This window comes from Dromiciops gliroides, chromosome 2 (assembly GCF_019393635.1).
Source record: "Dromiciops gliroides isolate mDroGli1 chromosome 2, mDroGli1.pri, whole genome shotgun sequence".
NCBI lineage: Eukaryota > Metazoa > Chordata > Mammalia > Microbiotheria > Microbiotheriidae > Dromiciops > Dromiciops gliroides.
Window position 1 is genome coordinate 581538792 of NC_057862.1, and position 17906 is coordinate 581556697.

The window sequence follows — 17906 nt, forward strand, 5'->3', positions numbered from 1 at the left end:
ACTGAAAGAAATGCTGAATTTCAGTTAGAGGTTGGTGAAAATAAAGATATAACTTTTTCCCATCCAACATCATGGGTCCCCCTGAAATCAGTGAACAAGGTCCAGATTAAAAATCCTTCCTCTAAGACTATAAATAAATTGCAGAGAAGGTATAAATCAGCACTGTCTGTAGAGGGAATTTCTTTATCCAGAAGTTCCCTATGCCAATGAATTCAAAAGTACTATCTCTAGCCCTATACAGATCTGTAAATACATATAAAACATTGCTTTTTTGAACATTACTGTGAGGATAGTGGAAATCAATCTGACATAATCCTATACTTCAGTCTTCTCCTGTGACAAAATCAAAACGAAACCATGTCATAGGAAATCTGTGTATCTTTATGTTTAATAGTCCCTTTAAAAAGCTATGTCATCACCAAACGAACTTAATAATGTAACAGTGATTCCCAACCATGTTTTTTTTTTCCCAACAGTCCATACAATTATAAGAGGCAGACCTGTGAAATAAAGAATAATAAATTAGAAAGGTGGGTTCTAGTCCCAACTCTGCTGCTAAATATGTTGTGCAAGTCACAACCACTCTGGGCTTCAATTTCCTAATTTACAAGAGGTTTAGCTTTTGTTAATTTAAAGTTCATTACATTCTTGACAGCATCATTCTATAAGAGTTTAACAAATTTCTTTTAAAATTTTAATTCATATACTAGACCCTGCTGGGAGAGAGAAGTGTAGGAAGGATCACCAGAAAAGCAGACACACATTGGTATGCTGTGGCAATCTCAAGAGTTGAGAACAAATGTAATATAAAATTATCGCTGGAGAACACATTCAAAATAAATCGTGTTTCAATCTTGTTCTGATTTTGCTACCATTTGATAAAAGACACAAAAAGGCAGATTCCCCTCCCCTCCCCCAAAGGAGCATCTATAGGAGGAAGGGGTTTGGGGGTGGGAATAACCCATTTTTACAACTCTTTGCGCTTTTGGATGCTCATCTGCAACTTGCAGTCAGGCGAAAAAGAGGAACAGAAGGGTCTTAGTAACTTCCTCCAAGGTCACCAGCACACTGGCCTTGGGGACTTCTGCAGTCCTCGCCCCCCTCCCCCAGGGCTCTCCCACTTGGGCACCTAAACGCCGCTGACCCCCGGGACATCCAAAGTCGGGAACCTCCCCCCAGGTTCCCCTGCAGGAGCCCCTCCAGAGACGCTGCTTCAAGACGGAGGCTGCCGGCCCTACTTCCTTTTTTACCCCTCGCTTCCTGCCTCCCTCCGATGCTCTACCTTCGCTTTACAGGAAGAGGAAGGCCCGATGATGGTTATTTTTTTAACTCAGGAGCTTCTCTGAATTGAGCAGGACTATCTTGAATTGGCCCATCCCCAAGGTCCCCAGCACCACCTCCAAGGCACTTGGGGAGGGAGCGAGCAGGAGACCACCCCCCCACCCCGGGGATAAAAGGCGCGGCGTGGGGGTGGGGGTGCTGACAGGAAGAGGTGCGGGGGCGGGAGGGCTCAAGCCCCGCACCTGAGGCCCCCCACTGAGGCCCTGGCGGCCCGCGCAGCGCCGCGCCCAGCCAGCCTGCCCACACACCTTCCTCCTCCCCCGGGCCGTCTTCGGCTCTGGCTCCCACAGGCCTCCCCCGGGCTCGGCGCTTACCCCGGTGCCGTTGTCACACACCACCACCTTCCTGCCCTGGCTGTCCATCGTGAGCCCCGGAGAGAACCAACGCCGCCGGTCTGCCTCTCTCCCTCTTCAGCTGGGCTTGCCGCCGCCGCCGCCGCCGCTGCTGCTGCTGGGGAAGCTACTCCAGCCGCCGCCGCTGCCACCGCCCAGGCTCGCTTTTCCTCTTCCTCCTCCTCCTTCTTTCAGCCCCTCCTTCAGCTCAACTTTCTGGACCCAACCGGAAGTGACCTGCCCCGCCCCGCCTCCGTATAACTGACAGCTCCTTGAGAGGGGAGGGAGAGAGGTAGGATGGAGGACGCCAAGAAAGCGTTCAACCGAGGAGTGGCAGCACTACTGCCCAATGAGAAGCTGGAGGAGGCGGAGGCTCCGCCCCTCGCCTTGTCCGGCCGATTCTGTCTTCTCTCTCTCTCTCTCTCTCTCTCTCTTTCTCTCTCTGGTTGCCCACCTCCCGCCCACGCCCTCTACCCCGCTTCCGGCCGCCGCGCCCTGCCACCGGGAGCCCTTCTTCCTTCCATTTCCTCTCGTTTCCAGTCCTTCTCGGTGCGTTGCCATGGCTGCCGCCGTTGGCACTTGGGCGTTCTCGATGCCGGCGGTGCGCAAGCTGGGCTTGATGCTCAAGAAGGGGGCTGGGTCTACGGACTCCCTGCAGGCGGCGATGGAAGGTGAAGGGCACCGGGAGAGGGCGGGCAGGAGGATGGAAAAGGTGGTGACCCCGCCAACCCTCCTGAAGCCGGGGGCGAGAGGGCGCCCTGGAGCGAGAACCCCGCCCCCCTTCGCTCCCTTAGAATACGTATCGTTAGTATTACATAGCATCATATTATTCATAATGTGACACGGTGATGCATTCGTTACACATTATCGATAGGTTAATAGAACAATGTGATATATATTAATTAACTAATGCTTGTGTATTAATATGTCACATGTATTAATAACATGTAAGTATATTAATACATATTGATGCGTTAATTGGGCAGCAAGGGTGGTGCGGAGGATGGAGCGAGCACCGGGCCTGGGGTCAGGGAGATAAATTCAAATTCCCCCTCAGACACTTAGTAACTGTGTGACCCTGGACAAGTCCCTTAACCCTTATTTGCCTCAGCTCCTCATCTGTAAAATGAGGACCCAATGGACAAAAATCCTTGGGATCTTTTGTCTGTGGGGTCCCGTAGATTTGGACATGCCTGAACAACACAACTGTGCTGACACATGTTATGCCTATTAAGGAATTCATATTATGTGTATTGATAAATATCATGGAGTATTAATACTTGTATGCATTAAAACATACCTCTATCAATTGATAATTGTATGTATTTACACATGTGTATTAATGCATATTATGTATATTAAGTAATTGGCACTTATTTTTTACATTATATGTGTATTAAGTATTTGTATTAGTACATACTATATTATTAAGTACTTAATACTTGTATTTTTTTAATTGTTCAATCATGTTTGATTCTTCATGACCCCATTTGGGGTTTTGTTGGCAAAGACACTGGAGTGGTTTGCATTTCCTTCTCTAGTTAATTTTACTGTTGAGGAATTGAAGCAAACAGTTAAGTGACTTGCCCAGGGTCACACAGCTAGAAAGTGTCTAAGGCCATATTTGCACTGAGGAAGAGGAGTATACCTGACTCTACCTAACTGCCCCTTTATACATATTCAGTATATTAATTGATCAATACTATTTATACGTATTAATTACTACATACTATGTGTATTAATTGACACTTGTATGTATTAAATTATACAATATGTATTAATACGTATTCTGTGTATCTACTGCTATTTATATGTATTAATACACATATGGATTATATTAACCTATCAAAGCATTTCAATAGATAATATGTAATTAATGTGTTACAGTAATAATATGGTATTTAATATATTAAATGTTATATTTTATGTGTAGCACTGCTATATAATAATATAACATTAGCATATATATTCATATTAATAGCTCATATTTATCTGGAAGCACTTTGCTAAGCATTTTAGGTTCACATCAACTCTGAGTTAAGTGCTACAAGTATTTTTATACCCATTTTACAAGGGAGAAAAACCAAACTTTGGGAGATTTAACTATTCACCCTTAGGCTAAATATTAGCAAATGAGATAATATGTAAAGTACTTTGCCCACCTTAAAGAGCTACATAAATGATAGCTGCTATTATTATCTGAGATAGGATGAGAACCCAGTTCTTCTACCTCCCAAGCTCAGCGATGCAGCCTCTTTAGTCCAGAGGTTTATTAACCTGTTTTTTGATGTTGTATGCCCCTTTAGCAGTCTGATGAAGCTTATGGATCTCTTCTCAGGAGAGTATTTTTAAATGTATAAAATTAAATACACCAGAGGACAAAGGAAACTAACGATATTAAAATACAATTACTGACTTTTTTTAAAAAAACAAATTCAAAGAACCCTTTCAAGTCTCATCTGTGCCATAACTAATCCAAGAGGCCATGGAAAGAGCACTACTTTTAGAAACAGAAAACCTGGATTTGATTCCCCAGCTTTGCTTGAACTTGGGAAGATTAATTAACACACATTTATCAAGCCCTTACTATGTGCCAGGTACTGTCCTAGGTCCTGTAGATACAAATAAGGAGAATGAAGCAGTCCCTACACATGTGAGTATGGAGAGAGAAAAAGAGAGAAAGTGAGAAAGTGAGAAAGTAAAGAGAACAGATGCAGAGTAGTTTGGGACGGAGAACCCTAGTATGTAGAGTGGATCAGGAAAGGTTTCATCTGTAGAAGCATAGGCAAGTGAAACAAGGCCATGTCCCTCTGTACCTCGAGTCTATCCCCTCTCTGCCATGAAAACCACACTTTGTCATCCATCTTCAGAAGTCGTAGTTGGACATATCTCTCAAGTCTTTCAAAGTTGTTTTTGTTCTTGTTTTTGGTAGGACAATGAGGGCGAAGTGACTTTCCCAGGGTCACACAGATAGTAAGTGTAGACGAGCTGGTTAGCTTTAAGAGGGCTTTGAACCAAGCAGGTGTCTTTACTACTGTGTGTGTGCGGCACAGCTATGAGCCCTGTGCCTGCGGATGAGCCTGTTTTCCCAATTGTACATCTGTTCAAAGGAATTCATTAAGATTAAGGTTGTACTTTTAGAGCTAGAAGGAACTTTAGAAGTTGTCTAATCCAACCCTCAGATTTACAGATGAAGAACCAGGCTCAGGGCAATGAGTAGAACCCCGTCCAGAATCAGGCAGACGTGAAGTGATGGTGCTGGGACTTGGATCCAGGCCTTCTGCTGGCAGATCCAGCACCTATCTGCTCCACTGGGCTGGGTTTTTCCATCTTAGCCTGATCCTTAGGAGACTTTCTGTACCAATGTACTCTGTTAACATTACCTATGAGTAAGACATGTCCAAGCAAGTCATGTAATTTGAACCAAAATATTTCAGCATTCAGTGAATTCCCAAGAAATGAGAGAGCCTACCCTGAAACTTTAAAGTACTAATGATATCCATTATACCTTATAGTGGAATCTTAGGAAACAGGGGTTACTACTTTTTCTGCAGGTGACATTTATGAGACTCAGAATTAGTCTCTAAACTCTAGTGGGCCTTGGGATCTTTCCTCTTTATGAAGTTGCATGGACTAAACATTGTCAACTAATGTTTTTGAGAACACTAGATTGAGATGATTGTGAAAACCGAAGCCCTTGGGCTAGGCCTAGGAGTTTAGACAAAACAAAGTCCCTGACCTCTTGTAACTTATTTGTTTGGGTAATGACACCAGTCTGCTTGAAAGTCTGGAGACCCTGTCAAGCTATTTTAGATACCCAAGATCAGTGTATTTCTACTTCAGAAAGTTTAAGGAAAATATGTGTAACAGCAATAAAAGTAGAACTAGGACTTAAAATATCTCAAGAGTTTGTATCATCATGTTCAAAACAAGGCTGCTTTGCACAGACTACATTCAGGATGTAGTAACATGTACCATGAGCTTCCCAGATTAAAAGACAGGCAGTGTGACTCAGTGGGAAGAGAGTTCGATTTAGAGTCAAAGAACATAGGCTTAACTCCTGGCTCTGCTCTGTACTAGCCACATCCTCTTAGACAAGTCATTTAATGTCTTTGGATCTCAGGTACTTCAACTGTAAAATACACAGGTTGGATTAAATGGCCTCTGAGGTGTTCTCCAGCTCTAAAAAGGGAAGTGTCATGTTGCAGTTAAGCCACTATAGAAACTATTCATGCCACCTCTCTTTACAGGTGCTAGGAAAATGGGAATATAGATTCTTCATCAATGCGGTTATTCCTTCCTTCAGTGGAGATCTATACCTCTCCCTTATCATTCTTACTATTGGGGCAGCCAGGAGGTACAGTGGATAGAACACTGGCCCTGAAGTTGGGAGGACCTGAGTTCAAATCTTACCTCAAACACTTACTAGCTGTATGATCCTGGGCAAGTCACTTAACCCCAATTGCCTTAAACATCCAGGGCTATCTCCAGTCATCCTGATCTATATCTTGCCACTGGACCCAGATGGTTTTGGAGGAGAGAATGAGGTTGGTGACCTTGCACAGCCTTCCCTCACTTAAAAAAATCCAATTTAGTGCAAGTCATGACATGACCATAATGTCATGGTCCTCTTCGGGAATGAAGGACAAACAACAAGAACAAGCGTTCTTGCCCATGTCCTTTCATTGATCTTCTATCAGGATCTAGCTAACATAATGGAAGAGTGCTTCAAGGCCAGAGGATCTTAACCTTTTTCTGTGTCCTGTGACCCCTGTAGCCATTTGAAGAAGGTATGGACTCCTTTTCAGAATAATAGTTTTAAATACATAAAATAAAATACTTAGAGTTATAAAGGAAACCAGTTCTTTTGAAACACAACCCCAGATTAAGAACTCCTGCTCAAGGTCCTTTTACAGTTAGTGGTTCACAGCACCACCAAAGCTGTCAAACTCTTATCCTGTACTCTCGCTACAAGTCTGATCAGCATTCTTTTTTTGTTGTTGTTGAGGCAATTGGGGTTTAGTGACTTGCCCAGGGTCACACAGCTAGTAAGTGTCAAGTGTCTGAGGTTGGATTTGAACTCAGGTCCTCTTGAATCCAGGGCTGGTGCTCTATCCACTGCGCCACCTAGCTGCCCCTTCAGCATTCTTTTCTGATCATACATTTCCTGAATTCTATCACCACCTCTTACATATGGGCCAACAATTTACTTGTACACACCATGTATCTTTACTTTGTCCTTTATGAGTCACCTGCAATTTTGATTCGTTGGAAATCATGATATCCCAAGATTCTTGAACATACAGCATCAAAAGTAGGACACTCATATAAAAAAGATGTGTTTTGGTAGTAGGGAGTGACTTGGTGTGTTTAACAATATTACCCAGTTTCCCAAATGCAATCAGCCTGTTCTTTTTCTTTTGTGCAGTGAGGATGTCCCATCTCGCCCTCCATAGGAAGTACCTGTCCTAGATATATGTACTATCAACTCAGTGCAGTGGATTAATTAAATTTATAAAGGTTCCAAAAAGTTTCTAGATCCATAAAAATTTATAACTATTGGAAAAAAAGAAAAACAAAAAAACTTCTCCATCTTATCTTCATGCATCTTAGCCCTTCTTTATGATGTTTACCCATATCATTGGATAATGCTTAATATTAGGGATATAACATTAATGTTAATCCATTGTAGTTAATATGTGAGTTATTTCATTTTCCAGTTAAACTGGATTAACTTAACACAACTTTTGTGTTATTTTAAGGGAGTTTTTCGGTTACATTTTGATGGCATAAGCAGACAACCTACATGCTTTATTTGGATGTATGCTTTCACTAATGCAAAACTTACCTTGAAGCCATCAGGGCTATAAAAAGTACATATAGACACTTACTTCACATACAAAAGAAGGTGAACCCAAAAGGGTTGGAGGAGGTCTGGTTTGGGGGCTAGGCTAAGGAGAGAAAATAAAGGCTGCTCTTACTAAAATGTTATGTGGTTTCTTTTAACCCGATGTTGTTTTTAGATTCTTTGTGTAAACTTCTATAGTTGCTTTCTGACCACACAGACATATCATATTACAGAATGAAAAGGTTTCATTCAGTAAACATTAAACACCTTCTATGTGCCTGGCACCGTGCTGTGCTGGGGATACAAAAGAGGCAACAGACGGACCCTGTCCTCAGGGAGCTTACAATCTAATGGGGAAGACAACATGCAAACAAATATACAAAGCTGTATACAGGATAACTAGGAAATAGTTAACAGGGGGAAGGCACTAGAATTAAGAGGGGCTAGGGAAGATCTGTAGAAGATGGGATTTTAGTTGGGACTTAAAGGAAGCTAGGAAGCCAGTAGGCAGAGATGGAGGGGAGAGAGATTCCAGGAATGAAGGACAGCCAGAGAGTGTGCCCAGAGCCAAGAGATGGCCTGTCTTGTTTGCGGAACAGCCAGGAAGCTGTGTAGTATGTGTAGGGGAGTGAGGTGTAGGAAGACTGGATGGGAGGAGGGGGCTGGGTTATGAAGCGCTAGGAATGCTAAAAAAAGCATTCTGTATTTGCTCCTGGAGGTGATGGCCCTTTGAGTTTATATTGAGTGGGGGTGACATGATCAAACCTATGTTTTAGAAAAAGCACTGTGGTCGCTGAGTGAAGAAGGGACTGGAGTGGGCAGACCCACCAATAGGCTATTACAGTAGTCCAGATGTGAGGTGGGAAGGGCCTACACCAGGGCGGCAGCAATGCCAGAGAAGAGAATAGCATTCTCTTTAGTTCTCATATAGGTTAATATTAATGGGATCATGATTTCCTGATTTTCAAAGCAACTAGGAGCTGAAGCCTAATGGGTTGATGCAGTTGGGTGAAATGACTTGCAGAATTATATTATCAGAACTAGATTGCTTAAATCATTTCAGAAACTAGGGTACTTGACTTGGAAGGAACAGTATACTTTTAGTTGGTCTTCAGAGATCAATAGCTGATAGTCTTCTGTTTAAACCAATATAAAATCATGTTCCATTCTTGCTAGTGGATGCAGAGCTGTGAAATACATTTGGGAGTATTTTTAATAGATAAAACAATGAACCTGGTGTGATCAGACCTGCTGGTGTGATGCCCCAGGGTGCCCCTCTCCTCCAGCAGTCAGTACACAACAGTGATGAGTAGTTCTCCCTTAAAAGCAACAAAAACTGCCCCTGGGACTTGACTGGCCTCCCTCAGTGCAGCTTCCTGGTCACCTGAGGACATAAAAAGTCCCTCCCATTTGGAGTGAGATCCCTCCAACTTGGTGGTTTTCTGAAGATCACACAAGTCATAATACATCATCCTGCTGACCAGATGTATTTCCAGGTGGAGATGAGGCAGGGCCAAGTATAGAAGATAAATGCCTACATTCCTTGTTGCATATTGTTGAAATGTGAGGGCAAAGTAACATTTTTGTTAACTCTTCAGTGACTTATGAGTGTCTCGTTTTTGTCCCCAAATCAAACCTGAACTAACAGGGTTCTAGAGTCAGTCTTCCCCTAACACTCAAGAGTATTGTGAATTTTAATAATAGCTAGTGTTTATATATCATTTACTATGTGCCAGGCACTGTGCCAAACACTTTCTACATATCTCATGTGATCTTCCCCACAATCCTGGGAGGTAGGTGCTTATTATTATTCCCATTTTACGGAGGAGGAAACTGAGGCAAACTAGTTAAGTGATTTACCCAGGGTCCCACAACCAATGAGAGTTTGAGGCCAGAATTGAACTCAGCCTTCCTGACTCCAGGCCCAGGAGTCTATCTACTGCAATTTAAGAGTCTGTGCTTTCCCAAATTCTGAGTTAACATTTTGGTTTGGATAATGATGCTCTTTTCCGTCAGCCTCCCTGTATAGTTCTCAAATACACAGCATTCTTTTTGAAGACAATACCTATTTAAGTGAAATGAAAAAAAATGTAAGTTGATTTGAATCAACCTTATCACTTGGGGACTTGGTAAAGGTTAATATACCTTAGTTTTTACATTCATAAATCAGAGATGATAACGAGTCACAGTATAACAAGATGTTATAAAGATTAATGAATTAATGTCAATATTCAAATGGGTGTGTTCTCATCAATACTTAAAAATATACCTGTATTTTCTTAAATAGAATGTAAACTCCTTGAGAGGAGGGACTATTTACTTTTTTGAGCATGGACAGGGAGGGGCAGCTAGGGGACTCAGGAAAGGCCCTTTTTGCAGGTGATCTCTGAGCTGAACTCTGAAGGAAGGTAGGAATAAAGTTGATCAATGAGCATTTATTAAGCACCTAGTATGTGCAAGGCACTGTGTTGGGTGATGGGAATACAGAAACCAAATGATCATGAGAGTTCTGGTCTTCTCCAGAGACCAGATTATTCCAGATCTAGGTTTGCCATGAGAAATGACCAAATGTTCCATGAATTTATGTTCTTGCTGCCATCGGATGCATAATGAAACCAATTCTGCACACATTCGTCTTTCCAAAAACAATCTGTCTGGATAGAGCACTGGCCCTAGATTCAGGAGGACCTGAGTTCAAATCCTGCCTCAGACACTTAACACTTACTAGCTGTGTGACCCTTGGCAAGTCACTTAACCCTAATTGCCTTGTAAAAAAAAACAAAACAAAAACAAAACCCCAAAACAATCTGTCAGCCTTCTTTCCATTTTGCTGTAACTTCCTTCTGTCTTCTACTTTCATTTATAAGATTGTCAACTGATTTTTATCAAACTCTTTAGAAATCTTTAGAAGACAGGAATTAGGGGGATATAAATATAATCTACTTTCTTAGCCAGGTTCTTACTGTTATCATGCTCTCTCTCTCTCTTTTTTTCTTTTGCAGGGCAATGAGAGTTGTGATTTGCTCAGGGTCACACAGCTAGTTAAGTGTCAAGTGTCTGAGGCCTAATTTGAACTCAGGTCCTCTTGAATCCAGGGCCCAGTGCTTTATCCACTGTGCCACCTAGCTGCCCCCACCATGCTTTCTTTTTTTTTTTTTTTTTTTGGTAATGCAATTGGAGTTACGCGACTTGCCCAGGGTCACACAGCTAGTAAGTGTCAAGTGTCTGAGGCCGGATTTGAACTCAGGTCCTCCTGAATCCAGGGCCGGTGCTTTATCCACTGCACCACCTAGCCGCCCCTTCATTATTTTTTATAGTCACTTTGCTATACATTTCACTGATGGGCTCAATGACTCTTCTCACAGATAAGGTTTTGTTAGCACTCACATAATGGATCTGTGTCATTTTGGTAAAGATTATTAAAGGGTGGGAATCCACACCAGGAAGTACAGTGTACAGTACATCAGTCTGACCCATATCCAAAATAGCACAGAGTTACATTTTTAGCAGTCACTTTTGAGGTAAAATATTTAACTCATTCTAGTAATGTTTGAGCTTGAGTGCTCCAGAATGTTTCACATCTACCTGACAACAGCAGAGACCAAGCTTTTGACTTTCTGTTATCTGTCTCCATTGACCGGTTACTTACGGGCCCAGGTGGTGCAGTGGAAAGAATGAGGGTTTTGTAGGCCAAGTGCCTGAATTAAAATCATACCTTTGCCACATGCTGGCTGTGACCTTGGACAAGTTACTCAGCTTCTCTTGGTTTCCCGTCACCCAGCTTCCTCATCCCTAAAATGGAGTTGGACCGGATGGCATCTAAGGTCCTTTCCAGCTCTAAACCTGTGATCCTCTGACTAAGGATGGGAAAGGGTCAGAACAGTCATCTAGATTCCCATTTTAAGAATCATTCAGGGGCAGCTAGGTGGCGCAGTGGATAGAGCACCGGCCCTGGAGTCAGGAGGACCTGAGTTCAAATCTGGCCTCAGACACTTGACACTTACTAGCTGTGTGACCCTGGGCAAGTCACTTAACCCCAATTGCCTCACTAAAAAACAAAAAACAAAAACAAACAAACAAACAAAAAAGAATCATTCAGAAGATACAAATAGGAGTGAAAAGAAATTTCACCCAGATTCATCTGTTTTTTACCTAAGTCACATTTTCTCTGCTCTGAGCTCTGAGACTCAAAATTGGATGCTGATAATTTGCAATAGAAAAAGGGAACACAAAGCGTGTGGGGGCAGAAGCAAATTTAGATCTCTAATGAAGGATGACAGAGAGGGGCGTTTAAGACAGCCCGGGCAGCCAGCAGTGAGGTCTGGAACAACATGAGCTTTTCAGTAGCTTTAGATAAACAACAAGGAGCTTATGCAAAGAAAGAAGACCTCATCAGACAAATGGCAGGCCTAGCCTCCTGTGTTTATTCTCGAGGAAGAGCATCTAAAGTACCTGAGCATGCTTCTTTTTCGTCTCTGTTCTGGTTTTTCTAAATCCAGCAGAGATATTACGATAGAATTCCTTGATGAAAACCTTTAGCCCACTCTTGTTCCAACTAATCACCTATTCCTGGCTTCCAGATTAGGGTATAGACAGCCAAGGAATTCAGTAGCTATTAACTTTCTTCCAATGCTAAAATAATATCATGAAATAATTTTAAAAATTAAGCTCCATCTCAATTTATTTTATTTTTTAAAGATTTTGTTGATGTATTTGTTATTTTTTATCACTGTCATTTCATAATAACCATCCCCACCCCACCCCACCCCCAACCCTCTCTTGAACAAAGAGAAACAGCTAAGTAAAACAAACTCACCCATTAGTCATGGCTGACAGTGTATACATGCATCATCCTCTATTGATAGAATTTCAGCCCCTCCCTCCAACACCTTGCTGTTGAAAGAGAGAAATCAAGGATGATTAATGGGAATTTTGATTTTTTAAATGTGGTTTTCCTTTATATTATTAAGGTCATTGCATTCTCTTGATTCTTTAGTTCATACAAATTTTCCTAAATTTCTCTAGACTGCTTATTTTCATCTATTCTTACAGTGCAATAACATTTCATTATATTCATATGCTGCAATACAAATGATTGAATGAAAAGGTATTTATTAAGTGCTTAGTATGTGCCCAGGCACTAGGTATACAGATAGAAAAATGGAAACAATCTGAGTTTTCAGGGAACTCATATTCTAATGAGGTCAATAAAGACATGTAGCTGCTAGGAGTGGGAAAGTCTCATGGTCCTTAGCATGCATCAGTGAAGCAGGTCATAACATATCTTTAATGTTGATTCCACTCATAAAATCATATCCATGGCTGATGTTAAGCTGTTTGACAGTGGTAAGAACTTTGGGGATAATAATCTTCTTTTCTCAATCTCACTGCAGAACCCACAGAAGTGCTTAAGAATGATGGCTTCAAGGCCTAGGCTGTAGGGCACTTCAGTTCCCAAAGGTCTTGGGTTCTGAATCTTGATCTATGTTCATTCAAGTTTAAGAAGAGATGGAAGTCAAGATGGTAGTGATGGTACATGATGCTTCCTGGCTTTCCCACAGGGTGCCTCGCTACTTATAAATAATATGTATTTCTGTTTGTGTTTAGTCATTTTCTGTCATGTCTGACTCTTTATGACCCCATTTGGGGTATTGGCAAAGATACTAGAATGGTTTGCCATTTCCTTCTCCAGCTCATTTTACAGATGAGGAAACTGAGGCAAATAGAGTGAAGTAACTTTCCTGGGGTCACATTTGAACTCAGGAACATGAATCTTCCTGACTCCAAGTCTGGTACTTTATCCACTGAACCACCTAATTTCCCATATTATATATTCCCTAATAGATAGGCTTCCACCTAGTTTCAAGTTTGGGGGGCTTTTTTGCAACCACAAAAGGTCTACTATGACTATTTTGATGTGAATATGAAACCTTTTTTTCCCTAATCAGTCAATAAGCACTTACTAAAAACCTACTATGTGCCAGATACAATGCTAGTCACTGAGGATACAAGGTTAAAGATGGAACAGTCCTTGCCTTCAAAGAGCTTACATTACGTTGGACACCATCAAGGATTCCATAATTGCTAAATCCAATGGCCTTTTCTCAGCCTATAAGACCTTTTTCCATTGTCTTTGACCTCCTTGGGCCATATACCCAGCAGTAGTAATTCTCACTCAGTTGATATAGATATTTTATGTACTCTCCTTGCATAATTCCAAACCAACCATTTCATTTTACAGATGAAAAAATTCAGACCCAAAGAAGTTGTGAAGGGGAGACATTATGGTTTGGTAGAAACGTCTAAATTCAGTGGCAATTCACTGATGAAGCCCCACTTGGAAGCTAACATTAGCACACTCACGTTTTAATTTGGGCTTATTTCACTTGGTACTCCCCCTCTCACAAGGTAGCAGATTCTTAATTTTCTCTTTTCTAATACCTGTTATTTGGAACTGGTATCTGCTTAATCAATAACAACTTTACCCCATTACCCTCCCCAGGGCCTTATGCCTGTGGAGTTTAGCCGTCCCCTTCCCCATCGCTGTTCTCCTCTGATCTCTCCAGTCCCCTCTGGAACTTGCAATCTTTTGTTAAATTTCCTTTCATACTAGATCTCTGACACTACAGATGTTTCTGAATATAACTCTTATAATCCTCCCCTTGTTGTAAGCTTTCCCTTAACCTAACAGTTAAGCAAATCCATTTGACTTGGTATCTGGCTCAAACATTGCATACCCCTTATCTCCATTGAAAAGTGGGAGCTATACCTTACTTCTTCTGAAGACCAAGATTGGACATCATAATTACAGACCATCCCATTTCATTGCTCTTCTAAAATTACATTTTGTTCAATTAGCGATCCTATATCTGTCAGTCAGTAAACATTTATTAAGCACCTACGATGTGCAGGCACTGTGCTAAGTGATGGGGATACAAAGAGAGGCAAAAGACCTTCCCTGCCTTCACGGAGCTTACAATCTAGTGGGAAACACAACATGAGAATAACTATGTACACGCAAACTATGTACAGAATATATAGGAAATAACCTCTGGGAGGCACCAAAATTAAAAGGGATTAGGAAGAGCTTCCTGTAGGAGGTGGGATTATAACCGAAGGAGGTCAGGAAGGCCAGGAAGCACAGAAGAAGAGGGGCAGCATTCCAGACATGGGGGACAGCCAGTGAAAATGTCTGGAGTGAGAAGACAGAATATCTTGTTCAAGGAACAAGAACCAAAGAGGAAGGGGGGGTGGGGGAGGGGGAAGAAGAGGTCTAGGTGCAAGAAGACTGGAAAGGGGTTGGGGGTTGGGGCTGGGGGCGGGTTATGAAGGGATTTGAATGTTGAACAAAGGATTTTGGGTTTTTTTTTTTTTTTTAAATCTTAATGGTATTTTTTTCCAGTTACAAGTAAAAATAGTTGTCAGTGGGGCAGCTAGGTGGCGCAGTGGATGGAGCACCGGCCCTGGAGTCAGGAGTACCTGAGTTCAAATCCGGCCTCGGACACTTAACACTTACTAGCTGTGTGACCCTGGGCAAGTCACTTAACCCCAATTGCCTCACTAAAAAAAAAAATAGTTGTCAGCATTAATTTTTATATGATTTGGGGTTCCAAATTTTTCTCCTCCCCACCCCCATCCCCACCAAGACAGCAACCAATCTAATATAGGTTATATAGGTACAATCATGTTAGACATATTTCCACATTAGTCATGTTGTGAAAGAAGAATCCAAGCAAAAGGGAAAAACATCAAGAAAAAAAAAAAGGTGAAAACGGTATGCTTTGAAATGCATTCAAATTCCACAGTTCCTTTTCTGGATATGTAGAGCATTAATTGTCTTGGATCATTGTATAGCTGAGAAGAGCTAAGTATCAAGCTGATCATCACACAATATTGCTGTTACTGTGTACAGTGTTCTTCTGGCTGCTCACTTCACTCAGCATCAGTCAACGTATGTCCAGGTTTTCCTTCAGATTTGTCGGCCTGCTCATCTTTTCTTATAGCACAATATTATTTCATTATATTCATATGCTACAACTTGTTCAGCCATTCCCCAATTGATGGGCATCCCCTCAGTTTCCAATTCTTTGCCACCACAAAAAGAGCTGCTATATTTTTTTGTACATGTGGGTCCTTTTCTTTGTCAGGCTTACCTGGATTTTTTCTAATAGGATTCCTTCTTACAATCTGTCCTCCATACAGCTACCAAAATAATCTTCCTAAAGCATAAGTCTAGCCATCTCACCTCCTTGGTCTAAAGCATCACCTTTCTCCTTTAAGATTGCATACAAATTCCTAGGTTTGGCATTTATAGCCCTTCACAGTCTAGCTGTAGTCTACCTTTTCACACTCATTGCACGTTGCTCCCTTTCATGCATGGTTCAGCCAAAATTGTGTACTTATTATTTCCCAAATTTGGCACTGTCGCCTCCCGCCATAACTCTACACAAACCTGGACTCCATAGCTGGAATGTACTCATCCCTTATCTCCATCCATAGGAATACCTAGGTTCCTTGAAGACTCAACTCATGTGCTATCTACTATAGGAAGCTTTTCTAGATCTGCTTAGATGTTAGTGCTCACCTCCTCATAATCATATATGTACTTAATAAGGTCATGGGATCAGAGAATCGGAGATTTATTAGTCCAGCCTTCTTATTTCATAAATGAGGAAGCAGGCCCAGAGAGGTTAAGTGATGCTTTAAATCTGTGGTCCTATAATCATTTATATTTGTATTTCCCCGGTAGAATACAAGCTCCCTGAGGTAAAGAACCATTTCTCATTTTGTTACTGTGTTCCCAGTGCCTTGTACATAACAGGTACTCTATGCATGCATGTTAAATTGGATTGAATCAGAAGAATAAAGGAGATAGGCTTCTCAGAGTAGTGATTAAGAATGCACTGTTCACAACAAATGAAATGATTAAAAACTATTTTGCCCAGCTCTATGTACATAAGACCAACAACTCAAGTGAAAGGAATGAATATTTGCAAGAATAAAAAAATGCCCAAATTAATAGAATAAGAAATAAAGAATTTAATTTAGATAACCCAATCTTAGGAAACAAATTCAACAAGCCATAAATGAACTCTTTCCCCAAAAAACTCAGGGAGCAGATGGATAGACAAATGAATCCTATCAAACATTCAGAGGACAATTAATTCTAGTATTATATAAACTGTTTGCAAAAATAGCAAAAGAAAGAAGCCTACCAAATTCCTTCCATGATACAAATGTGGTTTTGATCCCTAAATCAGGAAGAGTGAAAATGGAGAAAGTTATTGACTACTGAGGCTAAAGCAACATATAAAATTCACTTTGGTTCATTATTATGAAAACTATAAATATAATAGACTATGTTAAAAAGAACAAAAATCATATGGCTATACCAATAGAGGCAGAAAAAAGCTTCTGCCAAAATGTAATATCCTTTTCTTTTAAAAATACTAGAAACTATAGGAATAGACCACTCCCAAATCCATCTAATCATACGTATTTTCTAAGTCATATGTCTCCATTTTTTATACAAAAATAACATGAGAGACTTTGTGAAGTGCTTTCCTAAAATCTAGGTAAACTATCTTCTTTTTTTTTTTTTTTTTTTCGGTGGGGCAACCCAAAAAAACCACCAGAGTGACAGGTCAATTTGATCAACTTTTACAACTGATCTCTGAATTATGGTAACTATATATACCAACACCCAGGTCATTCGCCTTTCTCAAGGAGTTCAGTACCTGGCTCACTATCTTCCTCTCTTCCCCTTACAGTAGGGACTTTAATATCCAATTAGAAGCTCCATCAAACTCCCTAACCTTCCTGTTTCTTTAGCTTCAATAAATCTAGTGACCTACTTCTTCACTCCATGTTAGCCACACAAAGGAATGATCATACATTAGATTTTACCATTACCCATAATTGTTCCATTTTCCAAACTAGAAACTCTTGATATTTCTCTATCCATCCATAATCCCCTGTCGTTCCACCCCTCCTAAACCTGTTCTTCACCAAGACTTCCAAAGCCTCCATCTCTCAGTACTTTCTCAGGCCATTAACACTTCTCTGATTTACTTCCTCTCCAACCTCAACCCAATATTGAGCCATACCAGTTCTACATGGTCATCTGCTGATGAATCCCATGCACACTTGTCCCATCACCACTCTTCTCTTGGCAGACCTCAGCTCTGGATTATTTATTCCCATCATCTACTTCCTCTTTACTCAGGAGATGCTGAACACAAATGAAGTCTCACAACCATGTTGATTGGGTACATTACAACTTTACCCAATATCAAGTGGGCCCTCACTGTAAAAAGGCAATCCTTTTATTCCTCCCTAATTGATGCCCTATCTCACTTGCCGTAGAAGCTATTCCAAACCTTCTC

At 41.2% G+C, this 17906-nt stretch overlaps 2 protein-coding genes across 3 annotated transcripts in view; one reads left to right on the forward strand and one right to left on the reverse strand.

The window, feature by feature from the left end:
- Nucleotides 1-1785, reverse strand: part of ACTR2 (actin related protein 2) — a 66337-nt gene extending 64552 nt beyond the window's left edge. For both annotated transcript variants that reach the window (XM_043981779.1, XM_043981778.1), the window contains exon 1: nt 1656-1785. In XM_043981779.1, coding sequence (XP_043837714.1) covers nt 1656-1703 — 48 coding nt within the window. In that variant the 5' untranslated portion in view covers nt 1704-1785. The remainder of the gene's footprint in view (nt 1-1655) is intronic.
- Nucleotides 1786-2022: 237 nt separating this feature from the next.
- The window catches only part of LOC122740012 (N(4)-(Beta-N-acetylglucosaminyl)-L-asparaginase-like), a 61034-nt gene continuing 45150 nt past the window's right edge, over nt 2023-17906 (forward strand). The window contains exon 1 of the mRNA XM_043981782.1: nt 2023-2344. Within this exon, the coding sequence (XP_043837717.1) occupies nt 2023-2344 (322 nt within the window). The remainder of the gene's footprint in view (nt 2345-17906) is intronic.